At 46.5% G+C, this 25,166-nt stretch overlaps 1 protein-coding gene across 1 annotated transcript; it reads left to right on the top strand.

Moving 5' to 3' along the window:
• Positions 1-489: 489 nt before the first annotated feature.
• LOC124877125 (rap guanine nucleotide exchange factor 1-like) lies at positions 490-24,837 on the top strand. Its single transcript, XM_047380143.1, has 23 exons — positions 490-847; positions 2,730-2,863; positions 5,526-5,737; positions 5,810-5,966; positions 6,151-6,389; positions 7,674-7,794; positions 8,658-8,724; positions 12,780-12,902; positions 12,982-13,137; positions 13,225-13,409; positions 14,785-14,819; positions 14,945-15,059; positions 15,134-15,209; positions 15,442-15,526; positions 16,025-16,114; positions 16,322-16,510; positions 16,595-16,679; positions 16,755-16,849; positions 21,552-21,630; positions 21,735-21,836; positions 21,923-22,020; positions 22,136-22,276; positions 22,988-24,837. Exons 1-23 carry the CDS (start codon positions 820-822, stop codon positions 23,121-23,123), a joined length of 2,748 nt encoding a protein of 915 aa, XP_047236099.1. The 5' UTR covers positions 490-819; the 3' UTR covers positions 23,124-24,837.
• Positions 24,838-25,166: the final 329 nt, after the last annotated feature.

Here is a 25,166-nt window from a genome sequence, read left to right as displayed (position 1 = left end):
GCTGAAATAGATTTTATTTGGACTTTCAAGTTTTATTGTTGACCTATGAGGCCCTGAATGGACCAGCTCCAGGGTATCTGCCTGAGCTCCTGCAACCTGATGGGCCCTCCAGATCCCTGAGATCTTTTATCAGAACCAAGGTTCAGGCTGGTTCCCAGAGCTGATCACGTGTTTAGGGTTGTAGGCCCTACACCTTAGACAGGTTCCAACTGTCCAGGGTCCACTCACCACGTTTAGCAAAGATTTAAATCAGGGGTTCCACTGGGAAACCCGGGACATGTGAAAGGTCTAATATGGTTTAGCTTGGACGAACCCAAAGAAATGGATCTGAACGTTCTGATGTGGTTGATGCAGATGATCATACTCTGACCTGAGTTTCTGAGGAACAGGGGCCTGAAGCTTTGACTCAGGACTTTCAGATCCTCATTCCAGATGGAAATAACATCTAGTCTTGTTTTAACATTGCAGTTTAATGGTGAGAGAGACTCCCAGACCTCTGCTGATACCACCTCAGAACCAGAACCAAGATCAGATCTGGGGCTCTGGTCATGCTGCAGGAGTTTGATGAGAGTTTCAGATCAGAGGTATGTTGCTTGTGTTGAGAGTTTCAGCCAGCAGGGGGGGCTACAGAATAAGAAAAGTGCTGCTGTGACCTCAGTGCAGCATTATTGTTGCCATGGTTACGGGGAGGCTGACTTTCACAGAAAGAGGAAGAAGAGAAGGAGGAAGGAAGTGTGGCGGCTGGTCGACAGAAACGAAGCTTCTGAGTAGGAGAGGAGAGGACCCAACTGTCTCACCTCGGTCCAGCTGTCTGCAAAGATGTCCTCCCGCTCGGACACAAAGTCAGGTGAGTCTCTGTGTGTCTCAAAAAGTCTTACTTCCTCCAGGAGAACTGAGACTGGTTCTGTCCCACGCTTTATGACGACAGTGAAGGAAGCATCAGTCCAGACGGGTCAAAGCTGGCAAAGCAGAGACAGTCAATTCTCAATACAGATCCAGTTCAGATCCAGGCGAATGGATCTGAACAGTAACTGATCGAGGCTCTGGGATCAGACAGGAAGAGATAAACACTGAGATTTCTGTATAGAGAGCGCCACCTGTCTGTGACAAAATAATCCCAGTTTACCTGGTTCTGGTTCCATCCAACCCAAGCAGATTAACTCACTCAGCCAGGCTTTGTTTTATTTGGACCATCTCGGTTCTGATTAGAGCCTCCAGTCACCTGTTTACAACCTGAGTTTAAAGTTTGCATCAACACATAATTTAATGCTTCTGTCTATAAGGTGGACAGTCCGAACCAAATGTTCTGATGAAATTCTGTACGGGTAATTAGTGATGGTTGTTCAAGAACCCAGTAGCAGCTTCATCTAAAGAACCTCCTGTCAGAACCTGTCCAATTAGAAGCTCTCTCTGTTTTTCCTCCCTGATGTCATATTCATTCATTCAGCACCTTGTTATAGCAAAGGTCACCTCAAGGTTCCAAGAGAACAAACAAGCGGGTCAGAACCAGTAACAGCTTTTTACGCTGCTGGAACAACCCATACAGTGCTTAAGGTCCCGGAATTTCAAACAGGCAGAGGTGTGAACTTTGACTGTGCCATTCTGTTGTAGATCTGCTGCTGAGTTTTGGATCATTGTTCTGTTGATGGCCCAGTTTGGACCAAATCAACTCACATTGGATTCTAGAATATTTTGGTAAACGGAGGAGCTCATGGTCCACTCAATGACTGCAAGGTGTTTAGGTCCTGCAGCTGCAGAACAAGCCCAAACAATCATTCCTCCACCAACATGTTGGTCTGAGGTGTTTGTGCTGATCTGCTGGGCCTGGTTTCCTTCAAGCACAGTTCTGTCCATCGTGGTCAAACATCTCCACTTAGATCTCATCTGTCCAGAAGACATTTTTCCAGAAGTCTTGTCCTTCATTCAGATGCAGCTTTGCAACCTAAGTCCAGCTTCCATCTTGTTTTATAGGGAGAAGAGCTTTTCTCTTTCAAATCTTCCAAACAGCCTCAGTTAAGTTCACAGTTCAATATGATGACCTTTGACCTTTAACCTGCTAACTGAGGCCTTTAGAATCTGAGGTGTGTTCCTCTTGGGATTGATCTTTCTCTCTGTAGAATGATGGACTTCAGATAGTTTGGAGATGACCTTCTAACCTTTCCCATGTTGACAGCCAGCAAGAGTTGCTGATCTAAGGTCATTGCTGGTGTCTTTCCATCTTGGCATTGTTGTGGAATTTTCTTATCAAAGTGGGTAGAAGTTGACTCATAACAAGAGAAAATCACTCTCCAGCATTTGAATTTAGAGTCCATCTGCTAATAAAAACAGAACACTAATCAAACACAGAGGTCAGAGGTGAGAGGTAGATGGAAGGTCACCTGTGAGTGATACAACACAGAAACAAATGAGAGAGGTGAAGGGAATATCAGAGCATTTTAAAAGAATTTTCCATCACAGCATTGTGTTAACACACACCTGAGTAGCAAACTGACAGAGCTCCTGCTCTTATGGAGGTTCTCACACTGAAGATGATCAGTTAGTCAATGCTTCTGATCAGCAGCTCCTAGGATGAGGCTTTAACTCTGAGATCTTTTGGAAGCAGCGGGGTTGGTGTAGTTTATGACTGTTCCAAGAGGAGAAAAATCACACATTTGACCTTCTACTAATTCAGCTGAGAGGCTTTTATTTTGGTAGTTTCCCTATGATGATGATGATGATCTCCTCTTCAGCCTCACAGATTGCGTTTCTCACCACGAAACTGAAGGATAAGTTCAATCCGCAGCGGGGCAGACGCTCAGATCCAATCAAACACACCCCAACTGAGAGAGTCAAACAACCGGACCTGAACCTGACTCGGAACCAGGTCTGAACACATAACTGAACGCTTACTCTGTTTCAGAGCAGATCTGTGGGTCTGCAGTGACTCCATCATTATTTTTTATTTTATTTTTTATCTCCGCTGCTTTTCAGTTTAGTTGTTTTTAATGTATACAGGTCCTTCTCAAAATATTAGCATATTGTGATAAAGTTCATTATTTTCCATAATGTCATGATGAAAATTTAACATTCATATATTTTAGATTCATTGCACACTAACTAAAATATTTCAGGTCTTTTATTGTCTTAATACGGATGATTGTGGCATACAGCTCATGAAAACCCAAAATTCTTATCTCACAAAATTAGCATATTTCATCCGACCAATAAAAGAAAAGTGTTTTTAATACAAAAAACGTCAACCTTCAAATAATCATGTACAGTTATGCACTCAATACTTGGTCGGGAATCCTTTTACAGAAATGACTGCTTCAATGCGGCGTGGCATGGAGGCAATCAGCCTGTGGCACTGCTGAGGTCTTATGGAGGCCCAGGATGCTTCGATAGCGGCCTTTAGCTCATCCAGAGTGTTGGGTCTTGAGTCTCTCAACATTCTCTTCACAATATCCCACAGATTCTCTATGGGGTTCAGGTCAGGAGAGTTGGCAGGCCAATTGAGCACAGTGATACCATGGTCAGTAAACCATTTACCAGTGGTTTTGGCACTGTGAGCAGGTGCCAGGTCGTGCTGAAAAATTAAATCTTCATTTTCATAAAGCTTTTCAGCAGATGGAAGCATGAAGTGCTCCAAAATCTCCTGATAGCTAGCTGCATTGACCCTGCCCTTGATAAAACACAGTGGACCAACACCAGCAGCTGACACGGCACCCCAGACCATCACTGACTGTGGGTACTTGACACTGGACTTCTGGCATTTTGGCATTTCCTTCTCCCCAGTCTTCCTCCAGACTCTGGCACCTTGATTTCCGAATGACATGCAGAATTTGCTTTCATCTGAAAAAAGTACTTTGGACCACTGAGCAACAGTCCAGTGCTGCTTCTCTGTAGCCCAGGTCTGGGGAATGCGGCACCTGTAGCCCATTTCCTGCACACGCCTGTGCACGGTGGCTCTGGATGTTTCTACTCCAGACTCAGTCCACTGCTTCCGCAGGTCCCCCAAGGTCTGGAATCGGCCCTTCTCCACAATCTTCCTCAGGGTCCGGTCACCTCTTCTCGTTGTGCAGCGTTTTCTGCCACACTTTTTCCTTCCCACAGACTTCCCACTGAGGTGCCTTGATACAGCACTCTGGGAACAGCCTATTCGTTCAGAAATGTCTTTCTGTGTCTTACCCTCTTGCTTGAGGGTGTCAATAGTGGCCTTCTGGACAGCAGTCAGGTCGGCAGTCTTACCCATGATTGGGGTTTTGAGTGATGAACCAGGCTGGGAGTTTTAAAGGCCTCAGGAATCTTTTGCAGGTGTTTAGAGTTAACTCGTTGATTCAGATGATTAGGTTCATAGCTCGTTTAGAGACCCTTTTAATGATATGCTAATTTTGTGAGATATGAATTTTGGGTTTTCATGAGCTGTATGCCAAAATCATCCGTATTAAGACAATAAAAGACCTGAAATATTTCAGTTAGTGTGCAAAGAATCTAAAATATATGAATGTTAAATTTTCATCATGACATTATGGAAAATAATGAACTTTATCACAATATGCTAATATTTTGAGAAGGACCTGTACACCTTTCTGCACTCTGTCTTCATTAAATTATGCAGACAGTTTAGCTCTGTCAAAAACAGCCCAAAGATACAGAGCCCTTTGTGTCTGCCTGTGTGTGTGTGGGGGGAGGGGGGGGGTGTATGGATGTGTGTGTGTGGGGGGGGGGGGGTGTATGGATGTGTGGGGGGGGGGGGGGGGGGTGTATGGATGTGTGTGTGTGTGGGGGGGGGGTGTATGGATGTGTGTGTGGGGGGGGGTGTATGGATGTGTGTGTGTGTGTGGGGGGGGGTGTATGGATGTGTGTGTGGGGGGGGGGGGGTTGCCATTCTTTCACATTTGTGAAAGAATGGCAACATTTCCTGGTCCAGTTTGTCCTGACAGGGATCAGACGCCTTCAAGGAAAAACAGCCTCTTCCTGTTTTACGTTCAGCTTCCTGTTAGCTGTTGTTGCTGTTAGCAGCTGCCAACATGTCTCTGCAGGAAATGCAGTTTCTCACAGTTTTTATTGTTCTTTTTCAATCGGTCACCCCAAACACACCAAATGTTGTTGTCAGTGAACCTGTTAGCATTCAGGTATGTTGCATTCACTGACTGGGAAAAAGATTAAATGCTTAGTTACCAACTGGCCAATCATAAGTCTGGCACTAGATCAGCTGTTTCAGGTCAGCAGCTGGATTCTTGGGGTCCACTCTGATCATTAAGGTTCTGCTGCCTCCCAGCACCGCCTCAGAGTAGAGAAGTTACAGATATAATATTTAACTGTGACCAAAGACAATAAATGAGAAACAGTTAGTTAGTTTTATCTACTAACAAATCTTCTGTTCAGTTTTTTTTTGTTTGTTGTAAGTTTTTGATTTGTTAATGACTTTTGATTATCGATACAATTCTTTTAGTCAAAGTAGCTCATTAATCCCTTTAATTCTGTGATTTTCTTTATTCTTTCAAATTCTGACTAAAACCTGTTTTGTGTGGCGCTGTGTGAAGTCGGTGGGTGTGTTAGTGGATCGGGAGCGGGCTGTCGTCAGCTCTCTGCAGTACTTCAAAGCTCTGGTGGACAGACTGGGTCTCGACAGACCTGGAGGAGACAAACTGGTCCTGGACCAGTCCATGGTGGGTGGCCTGCTGGGCGGAGCCTCTAGTAGAATCCTGGAGGCAGTCCAGATTCTGGTCCAGCTGGAACCTCACCTGTTAAACAGGCAAGTATCACTTACTGGTCCCTGAACATCAGAGAGTGTCTCCATGTCCTCATCCTGTCTGTCTTCCTGCAGTAAAACAGTCTCAGCCTGTCTCACTCGTCTCTACCACTCTGTGGCTGGGCTGATCCGCTGGGCCGATCAGTTGATGCTGCGGGGCGTCTCCCAGGACAACGAGGACTCTTCAGAGAGCGTCACTACGGTGATCAGGGGCGTGCTGAACGGTGTCAAGGTGAGGACCAGTATCTGTGGTGTTCCAGTTCAGGAGGGCAGTAGGTTAAACCTGTTTCTATGACCTCTGTCACACCCTGCCTACCTTAGTCCTTAGACTGTCCTCAATGTCTCTATGATGGACAATAAATAATGTACAGTCTTATCAATGCTTGCTGCTGCAATAACTGTCTTTTGTCCTTCAGGAACTGGTCCGATTGGTTGCAGAAAGACGAGAAGGCTCCGCCCCCTTGTCTCCTCTTCAGCCACATAAAAAGGGGACATCAGAGAGAACATCAACTTGCAGCGGTCCTTCAGACAAGGACAAGGGGATGAAGACAGAGACACAAAAGGAGGAGCATCAGAAATTAGCTCCACCTAAACCCCCAATGCCTCTCCCAGAGCTCCTCCCTCAGGTGACCTCCTCACAAGAACCGACTTCCAGGTGAGTCTGACCTCTGATTGGCTGACTGTTCGTTGTTACGTTTGGCCCAGTTCAGACCAGTCTGATCAGTTTGGATCAACTGGTATGGTACAGTTTCGATATAATTTTCTGGCCTAATTTGGGTCTCTGTGGATCTCGTGGTCTTGTCAGACGTGGATCACCTGATCCAGATAAGTTTGGCCGTGTTCAGTCTAGTTTGGATCAGACTGGATTGGTATCAGCGTAGTGATGTCCACTCAGGGTGTGTAGTTTAGTCTGGGTCATCTGATCTAATCCAGTTTGGGACAATGGGGGTCAGTCTTGGTGTCGCTCAGAATGGATCTGTTGGTCTACAGTAGGTCAGGCAGTCCAGATGTTCAGTGCCATTCACACTGAACTGGACCGGTCTGCTTCAGTCTGCTTTGCTAAACTCATTATTGGTGTTTTTAGGTTTCTCCAGGATTTGGTCTAAGTCACATCTAATGAAGAATTCAGTTCCTGGTTCTGGTCACATGATGCTGTAAATCACATAAACCTGCTGTGACGATTTATCCTGAAATCTCTGCGGCAGTGAGATTCTGGACAGCTTGGGTCAGGCTTGCCCAGTTTGTTCCTGGTCCAGTCTGGTTCAGGTGTTCTTTATGTCTGCCTGCTGCTGAATCAGACCATCGGCTCAGACTGTGAGAACATAAAGTGAGCACAAATAGAAATGGGGCTGAAACAGGAAGTACACACATCACACCGGCCACAAACTTCCTGTCTGTGCTAAGTGCAGCAGCAGAAGAAGAAGTGAGAGAGACGAGCAGATAGACGACAGGCGACAGTTTCAGACACTGTCGGGTTCTCTTTTCATCTGAACCTGTTAACTTGTGTGGATTCTGACTCAGTTAGTTCACACAGACGTTGGTGAGGACCTTATGACCCTCACCAACGCCGCGTTTTCTCATTATATCATCAAACTAGCTGTGGGCATATTGGCAGCACAAGAAGTAAAAACTGTAAACTACTGTCATAGTTCAAACCGCTCTGTTGGTGAGCAGCATTTATTCATCACAGAAAATTGTTGTAGAAAAATGTAGCGGATGAAGTCAGACCAGACCAACAAGGACCTTATTCTTCCAGCCTCTTCCTGGGTTTCTATGGAAACCCAGCAGATTGCATCGACTTGCAGCATTTTGTCCCCCTGAATGAGCATGTAGAGGCAGTGGAAAGGAAAACTCTCCTTAAACAGGAACATGTCCACAGATGTGTACCGTCCCTCGGGGACATGGCCAGGGGACTAACCAGCCTCTCTATCTGTTTCAGTCCTCCTGCTTTGCCTCCTAAAAAGCGTCAGACACCATCGGTCCCTATCACCACCCACTGCAGGGTTGCCATAGTAACACCAATGATACGGGAGCCCAAAGAAGACACGCAGGTTGAACAGGTATGCACATGTGTTCTCCCTCAACAGGAGTTGAATGTTTCTTGCCTTGTTCCTGCCTTAATGTGTCACAGGGCCGTATATTACAAAGACTGGTGGTGAGGTTTGGTTATTTCTGTTCTGATCAGTTTTATTTGGGTCGGTTTTGCCTTTGAAAGTCCTGAAATTATCCAAACATGTTTCAGAGGAAATCCACACAATTAGGAGCTGATAGTTCTGCAGAGGTCAGGAACATCTCTGCAGGGTAAGCATCATTTTAACAGTTTCTCTGTAGGAGAGCTTCCTCTGAGCTCCAACCAGGATCATGCTGCTAAACTCCTGAACCAACACAGATTAAACTTCTGCTGCTCCATCATCAGTGCAACATACACAAATTTGATTTCTGAACCAGTTTATTCAGTTCTGAGTGGTAAACCCAGCATTTTATTAGCTGGACCTCAGAAACATCATTCAGTGGTTTGTCAAAGATTTAATGTTCCACACCATCTCCTAGAAGCCATCTCCAGACAACCTGAAGGAGACCAGCTAACATGGAAACATAAAAGCAGATTAGATCCCTACTGATTCACGTTTCCAGGAAGTGCCAGGTCTGCTCTGGCTTGGAGTCTTGATGGACATCAGTCTTTTCTGTTCTATCCAGTATTGCTTCACATCCAAACTACTGTAATGATCTGGTTCTGGAGTCAGTCCTTCATTTCTCACTTCCTGTTGGTAAAAAAGGTTCAGTTCTAACAAAGTCTTAATGATCTGTGGTTGTTCTCCATTTTATCTGAAAGAGTTCAGATCTTCTCTTTCTGCTGCAGCTTTGGCTGAAACCTTCAAAAGTTTCCAAAGCTGACAACACACACTCTGTTTCTGTGTTTCAGGATGACTGCTGCTGGAAGCGGCTCTCTTCTTCTTCTGCAGACTCTGCAGCCAACACCTCACTTTGTGGTAACACACACACACACACACACACTTCATGTCCGCAAGAGGGACGTGTGAATGACATCACATCCTGCCAGCTCCCACTTCCTGTGTTGGGTGACTGCTGCCCCCTGCTGGCCACAGGCTGACAGTGATTTCATCAAGTGTTCAATATTCAAGCTGGACAACAAATAGGAAGTAGAACCAGCTGCACAGTGAAACCAGAACCAGACAGAGTGAAGAACCATGAGGCATAATAAAAAGCTCTCTCAGAGTTTGTTCTGCTAGATTGCTGGCACCACCTGCAGGACTTGTATTGGATCAAGTTATTGAACACAGTCCGATCCACCCCAGCTGATCCGAGTCGTCCCATAAGAAATGACTCATTCTCATCTTCACAAGTATCTGGATCCATCCATCTGATGTAGAACCAGGCTGCCGGTTCCATCACACTGGAGCAGTTTATGGAGGCTATACGGCTCCAGCCAGATGGAACTGGTCAGTTTTTCTAGAACCATCAGATTTCTACACCAGTATGGGAGGGTGTTCATGTTCTGGTCCTGTCCTGCTGCCATCTGGAAACCTGATCACAGTTCAGGACACACCTTGATCTTCTGAACTACTGCAGGAAGACATGATCAGTGTGGTGACCTAGTGCTTAGAGAGCAGGGTGTTTGCGTCCTGGAGAAGCCACAAGTACCCTGGTTCCAATCCCACAGCTTCCCACTCTGGGTCCCTGAGCAGGACTCTTAGCCCCAGAATGCTCACCTGGCACCACACAATGGCAGCCCACTACTGCCCAAGCGATGGGTTAAATGCAGAAGACAATTTCTCCATTGTGAGATCAATAAAGTCTGAATTATTATTACTAGTCCTCATCTTCTGCTCCTGCTTTAGTAATCAGTCACTGAGCTATGCCTCCAGAGACAGTCTGTTTCTCAGTCAGATCGGTCATCAGGTACCATCTGCAGATCGGATTGGTCATCAAGAAGTGCCATCAGTAACCATATGCAGTTCAGAGTCAGAATCAGCTTTATTGGCAAGTTTGTGACATAAACATGGAATTTGACTCCGGTCCACTTTGCTCTCAATAATAAAGAATATCTTTTTTAATGTAGATATAAACAAAACTGTGGGATCAGTCCAATCATGCCTGGTGTTGTTCTGGAGCTCTGACTGTCAAGAGTTCATCAGGGAAACATCCTGGGGGAAGAAACTGTCTCTATGGCAGCTGGTTTTAGTGAACAGTGTTCTGTAGCGCCACCTGAAGGTAAAACTCTGAACAGTTTATGTGCAGGGTGTGTGGGGTCTGCAGAGATTTTAGCAGCTCTTTTCCTGACCCTTGACCTGTACAGGTCCTTCTCAAAATATTAGCATATTGTGATAAAGTTCAATATTTTCCATAATGTCATGATGAAAATGTAACATTCATATATTTTAGATTCATTGCACACTAACTGAAATATTTCAGGTCTTTTATTGTCTTAATACGGATGATTTTGGCATACAGCTCATGAAAACCCAAAATTCCTATCTCACAAAATTAGCATATCATTAAAAGGGTCTCTAAACGAGCTATGAACCTAATCATCTGAATCAACGAGTTAACTCTAAACACCTGCAAAAGATTCCTGAGGCCTTTAAAACTCCCAGCCTGGTTCATCACTCAAAACCCCAATCATGGGTAAGACTGCCGACCTGACTGCTGTCCAGAAGGTCACTATTGACACCCTCAAGCAAGAGGGTAAGACACAGAAAGAAATTTCTGAACGAATAGGCTGTTCCCAGAGTGCTGTATCAAGGCACCTCAGTGGGAAGTCTGTGGGAAGGAAAAAGTGTGGCAGAAAACGCTGCACAACGAGAAGAGGTTACCGGACCCTGAGGACGATTGTGGAGAAGGACCGATTCCAGACCTTGGGGGACCTGCGGAAGCAGTGGACTGAGTCTGGAGTAGAAACATCCAGAGCCACCGTGCACAGGCGTGTGCAGGAAATGGGCTACAGGTGCCGCATTCTCCAGGTCAAGCCACCTTTGAACCAGAAACAGCAGCAGAAGAGCCTGACCTGGGCTACAGAGAAGCAGCACTGGACTGTTGCTCAGTGGTCCAAACTACTTTTTTCGGATGAAAGCAAATTCTGCATGTCATTCGGAAATCAAGGTGCCAGAGTCTGGAGGAAGACTGGGGAGAAGGAAATGCCAAAATGCCAGAAGTCCAGTGTCAAGTACCCACAGTCAGTGATGGTCTGGGGTGCCGTGTCAGCTGCTGGTGTTGGTCCACTGTGTTTTATCAAGGGCAGGGTCAATGCAGCTAGCTATCAGGAGATTTTGGAGCACTTCATGCTTCCATCTGCTGAAAAGCTTTATGGAGATGAAGATTTCATTTTTCAGCACGACCTGGCACCAGCTCACAGTGCCAAAACCACTGGTAAATGGTTTACTGACCATGGTATCACTGTGCTCAATTGGCCTGCCAACTCTCCTGACCTGAACCCCATAGAGAATCTGTGGGATATTGTGAAGAGAACGTTGAGAGACTCAAGACCCAACACTCTGGATGAGCTAAAGGCCGCTATCAAAGCATCCTGGGCCTCCATAAGACCTCAGCAGTGCTACAGGCTGATTGCCTCCATGCCACGCCGCATTGAAGCAGTCATTTCTGCAAAAGGATTCCCGACCAAGTATTGAGTGCATAACTGTACATGATTATTTGAAGGTTGACGTTTTTTGTATTATAAACACTTTTCTTTTATTGGTCGGATGAAATATGCTAATTTTGTGAGATAGGAATTTTGGGTTTTCATGAGCTGTATGCCAAAATCATCCGTATTAAGACAATAAAAGACCTGAAATATTTCAGTTAGTGTGCAATGAATCTAAAATATATGAATGTTAAATTTTCATCATGACATTATGGAAAATAATGAACTTTATCACAATATGCTAATATTTTGAGAAGGACCTGTATAAGTCCTGGATGGAGGGAAGGTCAGCCCTGATGATTCTCTCTGCAGACCTGATTGTTTGTTGCAGTCTGGACCTGTTCTGCTTCGTGATCCAAACCACACTGAGATGGATGAAGACAGGACAGACTGTATGATGACAGTGTAGAAGATGACCAACAGCTCCTGTGGAAGGTTGAACTTCTTGAGTTGCCTCAGGAAGTACAGTCTCTGCTGGACCTTCTTTCGAACATTGTCCATGTGTGAAGACCATCTCAGGTTTCGAGAAATGGGTTTAGTTCCAGGTGGTTCTGACCACACCAGCCGATCCACCTCCTGTCTGTATGCAGACTCATCATTGTCCTGGATCAGTCCAATAACAGTGGTGTCCTCTGGATACTTCAGGAGTTTCACAGACAGGTCTGCTGAGGTGCAGACATTAGTGTAGAGGGAGAAGAGGAATGTGGAGAGAACACACCCCTTGGGGGCGCTGGTGCTGATGGTTCTTGTGCGGGAGAAGATGCTTCCAGCCTCAGCTGCTGCCGTTCCTTCAGGAAGCTGGTGGTCCACTGACAACTGAGCCTCTGGTGGAGAATGACTGGGTTGATGGTGTTGAAGGCCGAGCTGAAGTCTACAAACAGGATCCTGGCGTACGTCCCTGGGTGGTCAAGTTGTTGCAGGATGAAGTGTAGACCTAAGTTAACAGCATCATCTGCCGACCTGTTTGCAAACTGCAGGAGGTCCAGCAGGAGGTCCAGCAGGGGGCCTGTGATGTCTTTCAGGTGCTTCAACACCAGCTGCTCAAAGGATTTCATGACCACAGAACCAGTCAGGTTTTGTAAACCATTCCAAACAGTAGAAGCATCTCCATCTGAGAAGCTTTTCTTTAGCTTCTCACTGTAGCTTCTCTTCACTGCTTTACTTATCTCCCTGGTCAGTTTGATTCCATCATCAGGAACCATCTGAAGCTGTCTGCTCTGGATTCTTGGCACTAGCCTCTGGTTGCTTCATAAGCAGTTGCGACAAATCTTCTGGGAGCAGAAACCGATTCAGGGCTGCTAGTTAGCTTTACTCCCAGTTGAAACAGGTCTTGGCTAGACCAGTTGGACTTGCTGGGTTCTGATTTTCTGTGTCTGTCCTCAGAGGACGATCCAGACTACGACTTCCTCCACGCTGACCTGTCCTCCTCGGAGAAGCTCCCCCCTCTGCCCCCCGGCTCCTCCCTGCCCCCTGCACTGCCAGAAAAGAGACGTTGCAGCACCACAGGCAAGGACACACCTGACTCACCTGTCTGTCCTCCTGCTTGTGTTTGGTTGTCTTCACTTTTTCTGTTTTGTCCTCGTAGGTATTGCCAGTTCTCAGAACGCATCCTCCTTTAGATTTAACTCCACCCATCTGGACACAACCCCCACTGATGATGCCATAGATGCTGAAGCCCCCACGTCCTCGCCCATGTCTCCCAGCAAAACACCCCCTCCCCTCCCTGAGAAGAAACGACACAGTGAGTGAAAACAGCAGCTGATTGGTTGAAGTTTGAGATCAAAGTCCTTATAAACCTGTCTGTCTCTCCCTCCTCCTCTGTCTTCAGTCCATCAGTACCTTCAGTTCTGTTCGTCCTACACCGATCAGTCTGCAGTCTTGTTCTATCAGAAGTATAAAGTCAGACAGCGAGATCAAGACTCAGCCCACCAGCAGACTCACCTGACCACAGACTCCACCCCCTCTGTGGAACAATTTCCTGTCCCTGCTTTACCACCGAAGAAGAAACAGCAGGTTAAGAAGAATCATGCTTTTAGCATTTTTAGTTGTGAGACAACAGAAAGCTGCAGCTCCTCAGCAAAACTCCAGGAGTTCTAGTGGGGTTCTATCTGACTGATAAGAACAGGATTTCTGGGTTCTAATGAGAACATCAGAGGAAATGTGACCATTGCAGCAGAATCTGAGTTTCTTGATGTCCAAACAGCTTCATGATCACCTGAGCACCTGCATCTTCTCACATTAGTCTGAAGTCATACAACACATCTCAATGCCTACATTCTAATGTACATTCTAGCGTGCTTGGCAGGTATGTACTTGTACGTACTTGGTAAGTACAATTCATAGTACTTTCTTATCGAGAACGCAAGGACGCAGTACGGTAGTTCTGTGACTGGAACAGACTGTACTTGTTGACGTCACCACTCAGCTAGATGGTTCTGTTTTATTTTGACATTTAAAACAGAAAACGAAGAAAAAAATGTTAACTTCAGGGTCAGTGCTAAGTTTTAAAATAATGAGCTAAAGTTTTCAAATCTTGATCATAAAAACATTTATGTCGGTTTAAACATGACTGTGACCTAATCCACCAAAACCTTTAGGTCGTTCAAAAGACTATTTACTGGTGAAAACCCAGTCCAACCGCCCGCGGAGCCTGCAGCTACCGTGGCCTTCAGCAGAGCTTCATTAAAGCTGCTCTGAAGACTGTGGAGCACATTTCAAAGTTAGCTCACTCCTGGTGAACGGACTAGATGAAGCTTTCAGGTCTACGTTCTCACATGAAAACATCTTAAAACTCCTTTTTGTGAAAAATTGATAGTGGTATAAAATTGATACATTTCTGCACTCACCTTTTCCATTTACTGCTGCTGGTGGCGCAGTGCATTGTGGGATACCTAGCTTTCATAAGCCTGCAGAAGGATGAATCGATGGATCCTTGATAAAACTGGCAGAGCAGGAACACATCGACGTTTCACAGGAAAACGAGTACAAAAGTACAGACAAGTACGCATATTAAGAAATGGCCTTAGTAAGAACAACCTTTCTGGAACTAGAACCTTCGTTGATCTTTCATTTGATCCAGTTCAAAACCAAACAAAAAAAGTTCCAACAAACAGGCAAAAACATCCTGCTGCTGATAATCAGGACACAGAACCTTGGTTTTGTTGTCATTGTACAGAGATTCTGCTTTAGTATCTGCAGAACTAAGTGATGTTCTGCAGAGAATCTTCTGACATTTTACTGACATTCCACTGATGTTCAGGGGAAGTTTGGCTGATGTTCTACTAACTAACATTCTCACAATGTCCCCAGAGGTTCTACTAATAATCTTCTGGGAAACATCATCTGGAGTTTGATTTGATGTGTTTTTTTCTGTCTTGTCTGTCATCAGGATACTGACACACAAGCTGAGGAGAATCAGGACAGGTGAGACGTTACACACCTTCTGTTAGATGCACCTCTACACACACACACACACACACACACACACCTGTAAATGAAGATGCAGGTACACACATGTAAAGATTCTCAGACCCTCATCTGCCTTGCAGGTTTCTGGACAACCAGCAGGAGTTCAGCCAGAGAAGCAGTGAGGAGGATGAAGTACAGGAACTCTTATTGACTGACCCAAATGAGATCCTTCATAGAATCACTCTGAAGTCTAAGGTTGGTCCCGCCCTCTCTCCTGTCACATCATGTTTAATCGCACCTGTGCTCTGACTCTGACCTCTTCATCTCAGGAAGAAGAGGGACCAGAGGTAAAGGCTGCATCTCCTGAGATCCTATTGGTCCAAGCCACAGTGTCTGGCAGCAGTGGTAAGTCTTTGGGAGTCATAACACGTAGCAGAAACAACCAATCACAGGTAACTCTGGTTAGGTGTCATTTTCTGGTGAGCAGGAATCAAACAGGAACCGAGCTTTGATGATAACAGAGTCATCAAAGACAGATTGTGAAAGAACACCTGCAGGAACATGAGCCAGCTGAGCTTGTCTTGTGATGTTGGAGAAAACCTGTCCATCTGTGAACCTTCTGTTTGGGTTCCTACAGAACAGGACCAGTACCAAGAGGCCTTCCTCTGCACCTACAGGGGCTTCATCAGACCCAGTGACATCATCAGCAAACTGCAGCACAGATATCCTTAAACGCGTGTTCCTGTTTTTTAGTCACGGTTCCAGCACTGCATAGTTCCACTCTGCTCTGCTCTGCCACCGCCACAGCTTTCAGTTTGACCCGTTTCGACCTTTGTGGTTCTTTATAGTTTTGCAGTTGCTCTTGAGTTTTTGGAGCTTTTCCTGCCACTCAACATTCATGTAATTCTCCCCACTTCCTCCTGCCGCTGACATACGGCTGACCACGCCCACGGTCAATCAGTGAACAGCAGTCTGTTCACGTTACATTTCGGCCCTACCCAGTCCTAATGGTACCTGCTAATAGCAGGTACCAAGAACGCCATTATCTGAAACGGCTGCAAACTGCTGAGTGAAGTGGAGCAGGCCAAAGTGGAGCTCATGATGGAAAAGGGGCATTAGAGAACACCCGAGGAACTCATCCAGCCAGGTGGTTTCAACTTGTCAAAACCAAAGTCTGAGTCTTTGTCTCTACTTTCATTTGACTCCTTAACCATAAACACATACAGAAGCCTCAGAGAAAGAACCCCTGCAGACCTGACAGCTGCCAAAAGCACCTTCCAGCTGCTGGTCAGAGTAGTGGACAACCTCAGGTGAGACATTCAGATCTAACCCAAACCTTTTCAAAACAGTTTTAGATGGACTGCTGACAGACTCTAGCTTCAGGGCTCTAACTTTGTGGTGTCTGAACCTGGTTCAAAATGGGATCTGTAGAATGGTTTGGGACCAGACCTCTGGTGCTGGTTTCCTGAAACTGTTTCTGTTCTTCTCAAGTTGTCTTTTTCTGAATAATGCTGCAGTGTTGTGGAGCTGGAATCTGATTTGCTGCTGCTGCTGATAGACCTGGTGTTCCGTCTTCTGATTGGTGGAGAGCTGGGAACGGCCCATGTGCTGCACTCGAACGTCCTGTCCAAGATGGAAAAGAGATGGAAGCTGATTGACTCCCCTCAGTCACTCCGCCCTCTTGCAGCCAAAGGCGTAGCTGCCAGGTAATCCCTCCCACCTGACTGGACAGGTCCACACATGCTGCATTGTGATTGGTTGTTTCTCACCTGTAATTCTTTTCCTAACAGACCAGGAACTTTGCTGGACTTCAGGAGTCAGGATTTAGCGGAACAGCTGACTCTGATGGACTCAGACCTCTTCTGCAAGATTGAGGTGCAGATCTGTCTGTCCTTACCCGTGACTCTGCCTCACCTGTCTGTATCTCACCGGTCTGTCTTACCTTTGCAGCTCCCAGAGGTGCTGTTGTGGTCCAAAGAACAGAATGAGGAGAGGAGTCCACACCTGACAGAGTTCACGCAGCACTTCAACAACGTTTCCTTCTGGTAGGTTTTGCAAAGAGTGATCTTAGACTGCAGTCTGCTGTACAATAGAGAGGTTCCTTCTGTAGTTCCCTCTGTAGTTCCTTCTGTGGTTCCCTCTGTAGTTCCATCTGTAGTTCCTTCTGTGGTTCCCTCTGTAGTTCCTTCTGTAGTTCCCTCTGTAGTTCCTTCTGTGGTTCCCTCTGTAGTTCCTTCTGTGGTTCCCTCTGTAGTTCCATCTGTAGTTCCTTCTGTGGTTCCCTCTGTAGTTCCTTCTGTAGTTCCCTCTGTAGTTCCTTCTGTGGTTCCCTCTGTAGTTCCATCTGTAGTTCCTTCTGTGGTTCCCTCTGTAGTTCCTTCTGTAGTTCCCTCTGTAGTTCCTTCTGTAGTTCCTTCTGTGGTTCCCTCTGTAGTTCCGTCTGTAGTTCCTTCTGTGGTTCCCTCTGTAGTTCCTTCTGTAGTTCCCTCTGTAGTTCCTTCTGTAGTTCCTTTTGTGGTTCCCTCTGTAGTTCCGTCTGTAGTTCCTTCTGTGGTTCCCTCTGTAGTTCCTTCTGTAGTTCCCTCTGTAGTTCCTTCTGTGGTTCCCTCTGTAGTTCCTTCTGTGGTTCCTTCTGTGGTTCCCTCTGTGGTTCCCTCTGTAGTTCCTTCTGTGGTTCCTTCTGTGGTTCCCTCTGTGGTTCCTTCTGTGGTTCCCTCTGTAGTTCCTTCTGTGGTTCCTTCTGTGGTTCCCTCTGTAGTTCCCTCTGTGGTTCCCTCTGTAGTTCCGTCTGTAGTTCCTTCTGTGGTTCCCTCTGTAGTTCCTTCTGTAGTTCCCTCTGTAGTTCCTTCTGTAGTTCCTTCTGTAGTTCCTTCTGTAGTTCCCTCTGTGGTTCCCTCTGTAGTTCCTTCTGTGGTTCCCTCTGTAGTTCCGTCTGTAGTTCCTTCTGTGGTTCCCTCTGTAGTTCCTTCTGTAGTTCCTTCTGTGGTTCCCTCTGTAGTTCCGTCTGTAGTTCCTTCTGTGGTTCCCTCTGTAGTTCCTTCTGTAGTTCCCTCTGTAGTTCCTTCTGTAGTTCCTTCTGTGGTTCCCTCTGTAGTTCCGTCTGTAGTTCCTTCTGTGGTTCCCTCTGTAGTTCCTTTTGTAGTTCCCTCTGTAGTTCCCTCTGTAGTTCCTTCTGTAGTTCCTTCTGTAGTTCCCTCTGTGGTTCCCTCTGTAGTTCCTTCTGTGGTTCCTTCTGTAGTTCCCTCTGTGGTTCCCTCTGTAGTTCCGTCTGTAGTTCCTTCTGTGGTTCCCTCTGTAGTTCCTTCTGTAGTTCCTTCTGTGGTTCCCTCTGTAGTTCCGTCTGTAGTTCCTTCTGTGGTTCCCTCTGTAGTTCCTTCTGTAGTTCCTTTTGTGGTTCCCTCTGTAGTTCCGTCTGTAGTTCCTTCTGTGGTTCCCTCTGTAGTTCCTTCTGTAGTTCCCTCTGTAGTTCCTTCTGTGGTTCCCTCTGTAGTTCCTTCTGTAGTTCCCTCTGTAGTTCCTTCTGTGGTTCCTTCTGTAGTTCCTTCTGTAGTTCCCTCTGTAGTTCCTTCTGTAGTTCCTTCTGTGGTTCCCTCTGTAGTTCCGTCTGTAGTTCCTTCTGTGGTTCCCTCTGTAGTTCCTTCTGTAGTTCCCTCTGTAGTTCCTTCTGTGGTTCCCTCTGTAGTTCCTTCTGTAGTTCCCTCTGTAGTTCCTTCTGTGGTTCCTTCTGTGGTTCCTTCTGTGGTTCCCTCTGTAGTTCCTTCTGTGGTTCCCTCTGTAGTTCCTTCTGTGGTTCCTTCTGTGGTTCCCTCTGTAGTTCCCTCTGTGGTTCCCTCTGTAGTTCCGTCTGTAGTTCCTTCTGTGGTTCCCTCTGTAGTTCCTTCTGTAGTTCCCTCTGTAGTTCCTTCTGTAGTTCCTTCTGTGGTTCCCTCTGTAGTTCCGTCTGTAGTTCCTTCTGTGGTTCCCTCTGTAGTTCCTTCTGTAGTTCCCTCTGTAGTTCCTTCTGTGGTTCCCTCTGTAGTTCCTTCTGTAGTTCCTTCTGTAGTTCCTTCTGTGGTTCCCTCTGTAGTTCCGTCTGTAGTTCCTTCTGTGGTTCCCTCTGTAGTTCCTTCTGTAGTTCCTTCTGTAGTTCCCTCTGTGGTTCCCTCTGTAGTTCCTTCTGTGGTTCCTTCTGTAGTTCCCTCTGTGGTTCCCTCTGTAGTTCCGTCTGTAGTTCCTTCTGTGGTTCCCTCTGTAGTTCCTTCTGTAGTTCCTTCTGTGGTTCCCTCTGTAGTTCCGTCTGTAGTTCCTTCTGTGGTTCCCTCTGTAGTTCCTTCTGTAGTTCCTTCTGTGGTTCCCTCTGTAGTTCCGTCTGTAGTTCCTTCTGTGGTTCCCTCTGTAGTTCCTTCTGTAGTTCCCTCTGTAGTTCCTTCTGTGGTTCCCTCTGTAGTTCCTTCTGTAGTTCCCTCTGTAGTTCCTTCTGTGGTTCCTTCTGTAGTTCCTTCTGTAGTTCCCTCTGTAGTTCCTTCTGTAGTTCCTTCTGTGGTTCCCTCTGTAGTTCCGTCTGTAGTTCCTTCTGTGGTTCCCTCTGTAGTTCCTTCTGTAGTTCCCTCTGTAGTTCCTTCTGTGGTTCCCTCTGTAGTTCCTTCTGTAGTTCCCTCTGTAGTTCCTTCTGTGGTTCCTTCTGTGGTTCCTTCTGTGGTTCCCTCTGTAGTTCCTTCTGTGGTTCCCTCTGTAGTTCCTTCTGTGGTTCCTTCTGTGGTTCCCTCTGTAGTTCCCTCTGTGGTTCCCTCTGTAGTTCCGTCTGTAGTTCCTTCTGTGGTTCCCTCTGTAGTTCCTTCTGTAGTTCCCTCTGTAGTTCCTTCTGTAGTTCCCTCTGTAGTTCCTTCTGTGGTTCCCTCTGTAGTTCCTTCTGTAGTTCCCTCTGTAGTTCCTTCTGTGGTTCCCTCTGTAGTTCCCTCTGTAGTTCCTTCTGTGGTTCCCTCTGTAGTTCCCTCTGTGGTTCCCTCTGTAGTTCCCTCTGTAGTTCCTTCTGTGGTTCCCTCTGTAGTTCCGTCTGTAGTTCCTTCTGTGGTTCCCTCTGTAGTTCCTTCTGTGGTTCCCTCTGTGGTTCCCTCTGTAGTTCCTTCTGTAGTTCCCTCTGTAGTTCCTTCTGTAGTTCCTTCTGTAGTTCCCTCTGTGGTTCCCTCTGTAGTTCCTTCTGTGGTTCCTTCTGTAGTTCCCTCTGTGGTTCCCTCTGTAGTTCCCTTTGTAGTTCCTTCTGTAGTTCCCTCTGTAGTTCCTTCTGTGGTTCCTTCTGTAGTTCCCTCTGTAGTTCCTTCTGTAGTTCCCTCTGTAGTTCCTTCTGTAGTTCCTTCTGTGGTTCCCTCTGTAGTTCCGTCTGTAGTTCCTTCTGTGGTTCCCTCTGTAGTTCCTTCTGTAGTTCCCTCTGTAGTTCCTTCTGTAGTTCCTTTTGTGGTTCCCTCTGTAGTTCCGTCTGTAGTTCCTTCTGTGGTTCCCTCTGTAGTTCCTTCTGTAGTTCCCTCTGTAGTTCCGTCTGTAGTTCCTTCTGTGGTTCCCTCTGTGGTTCCCTCTGTAGTTCCCTCTGTAGTTCCTTCTGTGGTTCCCTCTGTAGTTCCTTCTGTAGTTCCCTTTGTAGTTCCTTCTGTAGTTCCTTCTGTGGTTCCCTCTGTAGTTCCGTCTGTAGTTCCTTCTGTGGTTCCCTCTGTAGTTCCTTCTGTGGTTCCCTCTGTAGTTCCCTCTGTGGTTCCCTCTGTAGTTCCCTCTGTGGTTCCCTCTGTAGTTCCCTCTGTGGTTCCCTCTGTAGTTCCCTCTGTAGTTCCTTCTGTGGTTCCCTCTGTGGTTCCCTCTGTAGTTCCCTCTGTAGTTCCTTCTGTGGTTCCCTCTGTAGTTCCCTCTGTGGTTCCCTCTGTAGTTCCCTCTGTAGTTCCTTCTGTGGTTCCCTCTGTAGTTCCTTCTGTGGTTCCCTCTGTAGTTCCCTCTGTGGTTCCCTCTGTAGTTCCCTCTGTGGTTCCCTCTGTAGTTCCCTCTGTGGTTCCCTCTGTAGTTCCCTCTGTAGTTCCTTCTGTGGTTCCCTCTGTGGTTCCCTCTGTAGTTCCGTCTGTAGTTCCTTCTGTGGTTCCCTCTGTAGTTCCTTCTGTGGTTCCCTCTGTGGTTCCCTCTGTAGTTCCTTCTGTAGTTCCCTCTGTAGTTCCTTCTGTAGTTCCTTCTGTAGTTCCCTCTGTGGTTCCCTCTGTAGTTCCTTCTGTGGTTCCTTCTGTAGTTCCCTCTGTGGTTCCCTCTGTAGTTCCGTCTGTAGTTCCTTCTGTGGTTCCCTCTGTGGTTCCCTCTGTAGTTCCCTCTGTAGTTCCCTCTGTAGTTCCTTCTGTGGTTCCCTCTGTAGTTCCTTCTGTAGTTCCCTTTGTAGTTCCTTCTGTAGTTCCCTCTGTAGTTCCCTCTGTGGTTCCCTCTGTAGTTCCTTCTGTGGTTCCTTCTGTAGTTCCCTCTGTGGTTCCCTCTGTAGTTCCGTCTGTAGTTCCTTCTGTGGTTCCCTCTGTGGTTCCCTCTGTAGTTCCCTCTGTAGTTCCTTCTGTGGTTCCCTCTGTGGTTCCCTCTGTAGTTCCCTCTGTAGTTCCCTCTGTAGTTCCTTCTGTGGTTCCCTCTGTAGTTCCTTCTGTAGTTCCTTCTGTAGTTCCTTCTGTGGTTCCCTCTGTAGTTCCGTCTGTAGTTCCTTCTGTGGTTCCCTCTGTAGTTCCCTCCGTATTGCTCAGCTAATACTTTACTTCTTTCTAGGGTTCGTTCAGTCATCATCCTTCAAGATAAACCTCAGGACAGAGAGAAGCTGCTGTTGAAGTTCTTGAAGGTCATGAAGGTAACCCCTGATGATATGAAGGAGGCAGAGTATCTTCTTGTTCTTCCTTCACCTTCTATTCTCTTCTTTTATTTGTTAAACCATACCATGCTGTGTCCCTGCAGCACCTGAGAAAGCTGAATAACTTCAACTCCTATCTGTCGATACTGTCCGCCCTTGACTCCGCCCCCCTGCGACGTCTTGACTGGCAGAGAAACACGTCTGAGGTCCGGCTGTGCTGCTTGGTTTTATCTGCTCTATGTTTAGATCACATCTGGGCTTTGATTACAGTTTTATATTTCTTTGTTGTCAGACTCTGGAGGAGTTCAGCTCCCTTATTGACAGCTCATCATCATTCAGAGCCTACAGAGCAGCGCTGGCTGAGGTGGAACCTCCCTGTATACCCTACCTGTAGGTTAATATTCCAAAGGCTTTCGGTCAACAAGAAACTACCACTCACCTGTGGTGTTATACCCTGTTTCTCCACCAAACACCCATCTTTCTCTCTGACCTGCCCTACATTTAGGGGGTTAATCCTACAAGACCTGACCTTTGTCCACCTGGGCAACCCTAACACCTTGATGACATCACAAGGTCCAACTGTGAACTTCTCCAAATGTTGGCAGCAGTTTAACATCCTGGAAACTCTGAGGAGCTTCCAGCAAGTGTGAGTACAACCTGTAGTGCAGTCTAGAGTGTGATTTCTGGGGCAGTCAGTAGTATTACAGTTAGGGCAGTGCGCAGCATGACTGTTGTGTCAACTGTACTACAGTCTGAGTTGCCCTTCGCTGAGTGTGCGCTCCTCTGTTGTGTGTGTAGCGTGGCCCTCCATACAGCCTGCGTGGAGCCCTCTGTGTGGTCTGGATAGTGACCTGTAGCATAGGTTCACCCTTAAAGTGTGATCTCTGACCCTTTTAGTGGAGTCTGCAGTGTTAGCTCCAACGCTGTCTCCAAGGTGATCTGTATTGCAATCTCTCAGTGTTTTAAAATATCATAAAATCCTGCAACAATAACTGTTGTGATAAATCCACATCTTCATCGCTGGTGTTTTTCTATCTATCTATCTATCTATCTATCTATCTATCTATCTATCTATCTATCTATCTATCTATCTATCTATCTATCTATCTATCTATCTATCTATCTATCTATCTATCTATCTATCTATCTATCTATCTATCTATCTATCTATCTATCTATCTATCTATCTATCTATCTATCTATCTATCTATCTATCTATCTATCCATCCATCCCCCTTGCAATATTAATATTGCACACACTGATGTAATGATGATCTATCCACACTATATCATGTAGCCCTAGTCTGTAGTACCAGTGTGTAGTATTTCTGTGTACTCAGGGTGTTGTTCTGTGCAGGCGGTACTCTCTGCAGCGTGATGATGACATCATGTCGTTCTTCAATGACTTCAGCGATCACCTGGCAGAGGAGGCTCTCTGGGAACTCTCCCTCAGGATCCGCCCAAGAAACGCTTCTCGAACCAATCAGAGATGAGCTGTGGAGGAACAGCGACCAATCAGGAAGCAGGAAGACTGTTTCAGTATGGCTGCATCTAACTCAGTCACTGACAGGATTAACACAGTGGTAAACTGGACAAAAACCTGTTTCCTCCAGAAGAAACATTATATGGGCTTTATATATCTGGTCCTGACCTAAATTGAACTGGTACCAAACTGGACCACTCCCAGCAGGATTCACACTTGTGCTGATGTGAGTGAAATAAGGTCTGGGTTCAGATAGATGGGCCAAGTGGGCGTGGTCTCTTTCACTGATGTTCAGACTGGGTCCCAGTATAACGCCAGTGTTTGAAGTGAAGATATTCTCCACCTGCTTCACCAGGTTTCAGAGTCCACTCAGAGGGAACCATTTAACAGATCTTTTATATGTTTGGAAATTTTTTTTTATCTTCTCACTGTCAGTCTCACCTGCAAACGCATCTGACCTCACCTCTAAGCGCACCTGAGCAGCTTCAATGAGAACCCGGATGAGGCCATCCTGGAGCCTTCAGCTTGCCGGGCTGCACTAATCAGTTATTGATCACATCAACAGATGATCAGGAGAAAACATACAGTTCTATGGTAAATATAACTGATTAGTTTGTTTGACATGAAACATGAAAGGAGCAGCAGCAGCCCAGCTGGATGAAGGAACCCATCCATCATCTTCCGTTTATCCGGGTCAGGTCGTGGGGGCACCAGCCTAAGCAGAGAGACCCAGACGTCCCTCTCCCCAGTCACTTGGGGCAGCTCCTCCGGGGGAATCCCAAGGCATTCCCAGGCCAGCCGAGAAACATAGTCCCTCCAGCGTGTCCTGGGTCTTCCTCTGGGCCTCCTCCCGGTGGCCCGGAACACCTCCAAAGGAAGCCGTCCAGGAGACATCCTAACCAGATGCCCGAGCCACCTCAACTGGCTCCTCTTGACGTGGAAAAGCAGCAGCTCTACTCTGAGTCCCTCCCCGATGACCGAGCTTCTCACCCTATCTCTAAGGGAGAGTCCAGACACCATGTGGAGGAAACTCATTTCGGCCGCTTGAATCCATGATCTCGTTCTTTCGGTCATGACCCAAAGTTCATGACCATAGATGGAAGGAACCCTATCCACATTCATCAGGAGGTTCTTCTAAACTTTTTACTACTGGTTTCTACTCCATCACGAGTCTCTGATGTCAGAGCTGAATATCTGTCAGCGCTCTTTAAAGCTAATCTATTATTGGTTCAGCCCAGCACCTGATGAGCAGGATGTGAGCAGCTGGTTTACTTGGACTCTGACTTTAAACCTGTAAACTGAGGCAAACCAGTCCGATTCAGTTCAACTCCGACAGAACCAGAGTAAAGGTGACAGATCAGGAACTTGCGTTCAGGATGGAGGACGGAGCTTTACTGGGATAATGTCCACACACCTGGACACACACATACTGAATAATACACCTGGACACACCTGTATTCAAACATGTGGAAACACACTTGGACATAATACCTGTGAGCACATGGGGACACACACACCTGGACACACAACTGAACACACATCTGTACACAAACATGGTGAACTAAACACACACCTGGACACACCCAGGTAATACACTAAATGACAGATGAAGTGTGAGGAGCTATTGTGGAGAAGATGAATTTAAAGTTGAATCAAGCAGGAGCTCTGGTCTCTGACTTTCTTTATGAGAGCAGCTGGATGAATAAATGATCTAAGCTGTAAAAGACGAGTTCTGTTCTCTTCAAAGTTCAAAACATCAGATGGAAGTTACTGACAAATTGCTTCTCTGTTTAGATCTTTCTGTATAATCGACTCTGTTTCCATGGTTACCCGAGGCCCAGCTGCACCGAGCAGCTGACCTAGTCTCACCGAGCGGACCAATCATCAGGCAGAACGACGAGGAGTATCTAGTTCTCAGGCACCCAGCCCTCCTGGGTCTTTGATACCCTAACACAGGTGTTAACCTCGGTCATAATGCAAAACATGCATAAGTCAGGAGAAGGTGCGTTAGATGCTGAGGAGATCATGAATGGTAACAGTGTGATCAGGACCA

This window comes from Girardinichthys multiradiatus, chromosome 12 (assembly GCF_021462225.1).
Source record: "Girardinichthys multiradiatus isolate DD_20200921_A chromosome 12, DD_fGirMul_XY1, whole genome shotgun sequence".
NCBI lineage: Eukaryota > Metazoa > Chordata > Actinopteri > Cyprinodontiformes > Goodeidae > Girardinichthys > Girardinichthys multiradiatus.
This window is presented reverse-complemented; position numbering and strand designations above follow the sequence as displayed.

What these genes read in the sequence shown, in the direction of transcription:
- LOC124877125 (XM_047380143.1), top strand. Translation starts at nt 820, where the DNA reads ATGTCCTCCCGCTCGGACACAAAGTCAG. An exon ending in GAGACGTTGCAGCACCACAG is followed by an intron (nt 12,903 to 12,981) that starts GCAAGGACACAC and finishes TTGTCCTCGTAG; the next exon opens with GTATTGCCAGTTCTCAGAAC. An exon ending in CCTCCCTGTATACCCTACCT is followed by an intron (nt 22,021 to 22,135) that starts GTAGGTTAATAT and finishes CCCTACATTTAG; the next exon opens with GGGGTTAATCCTACAAGACC.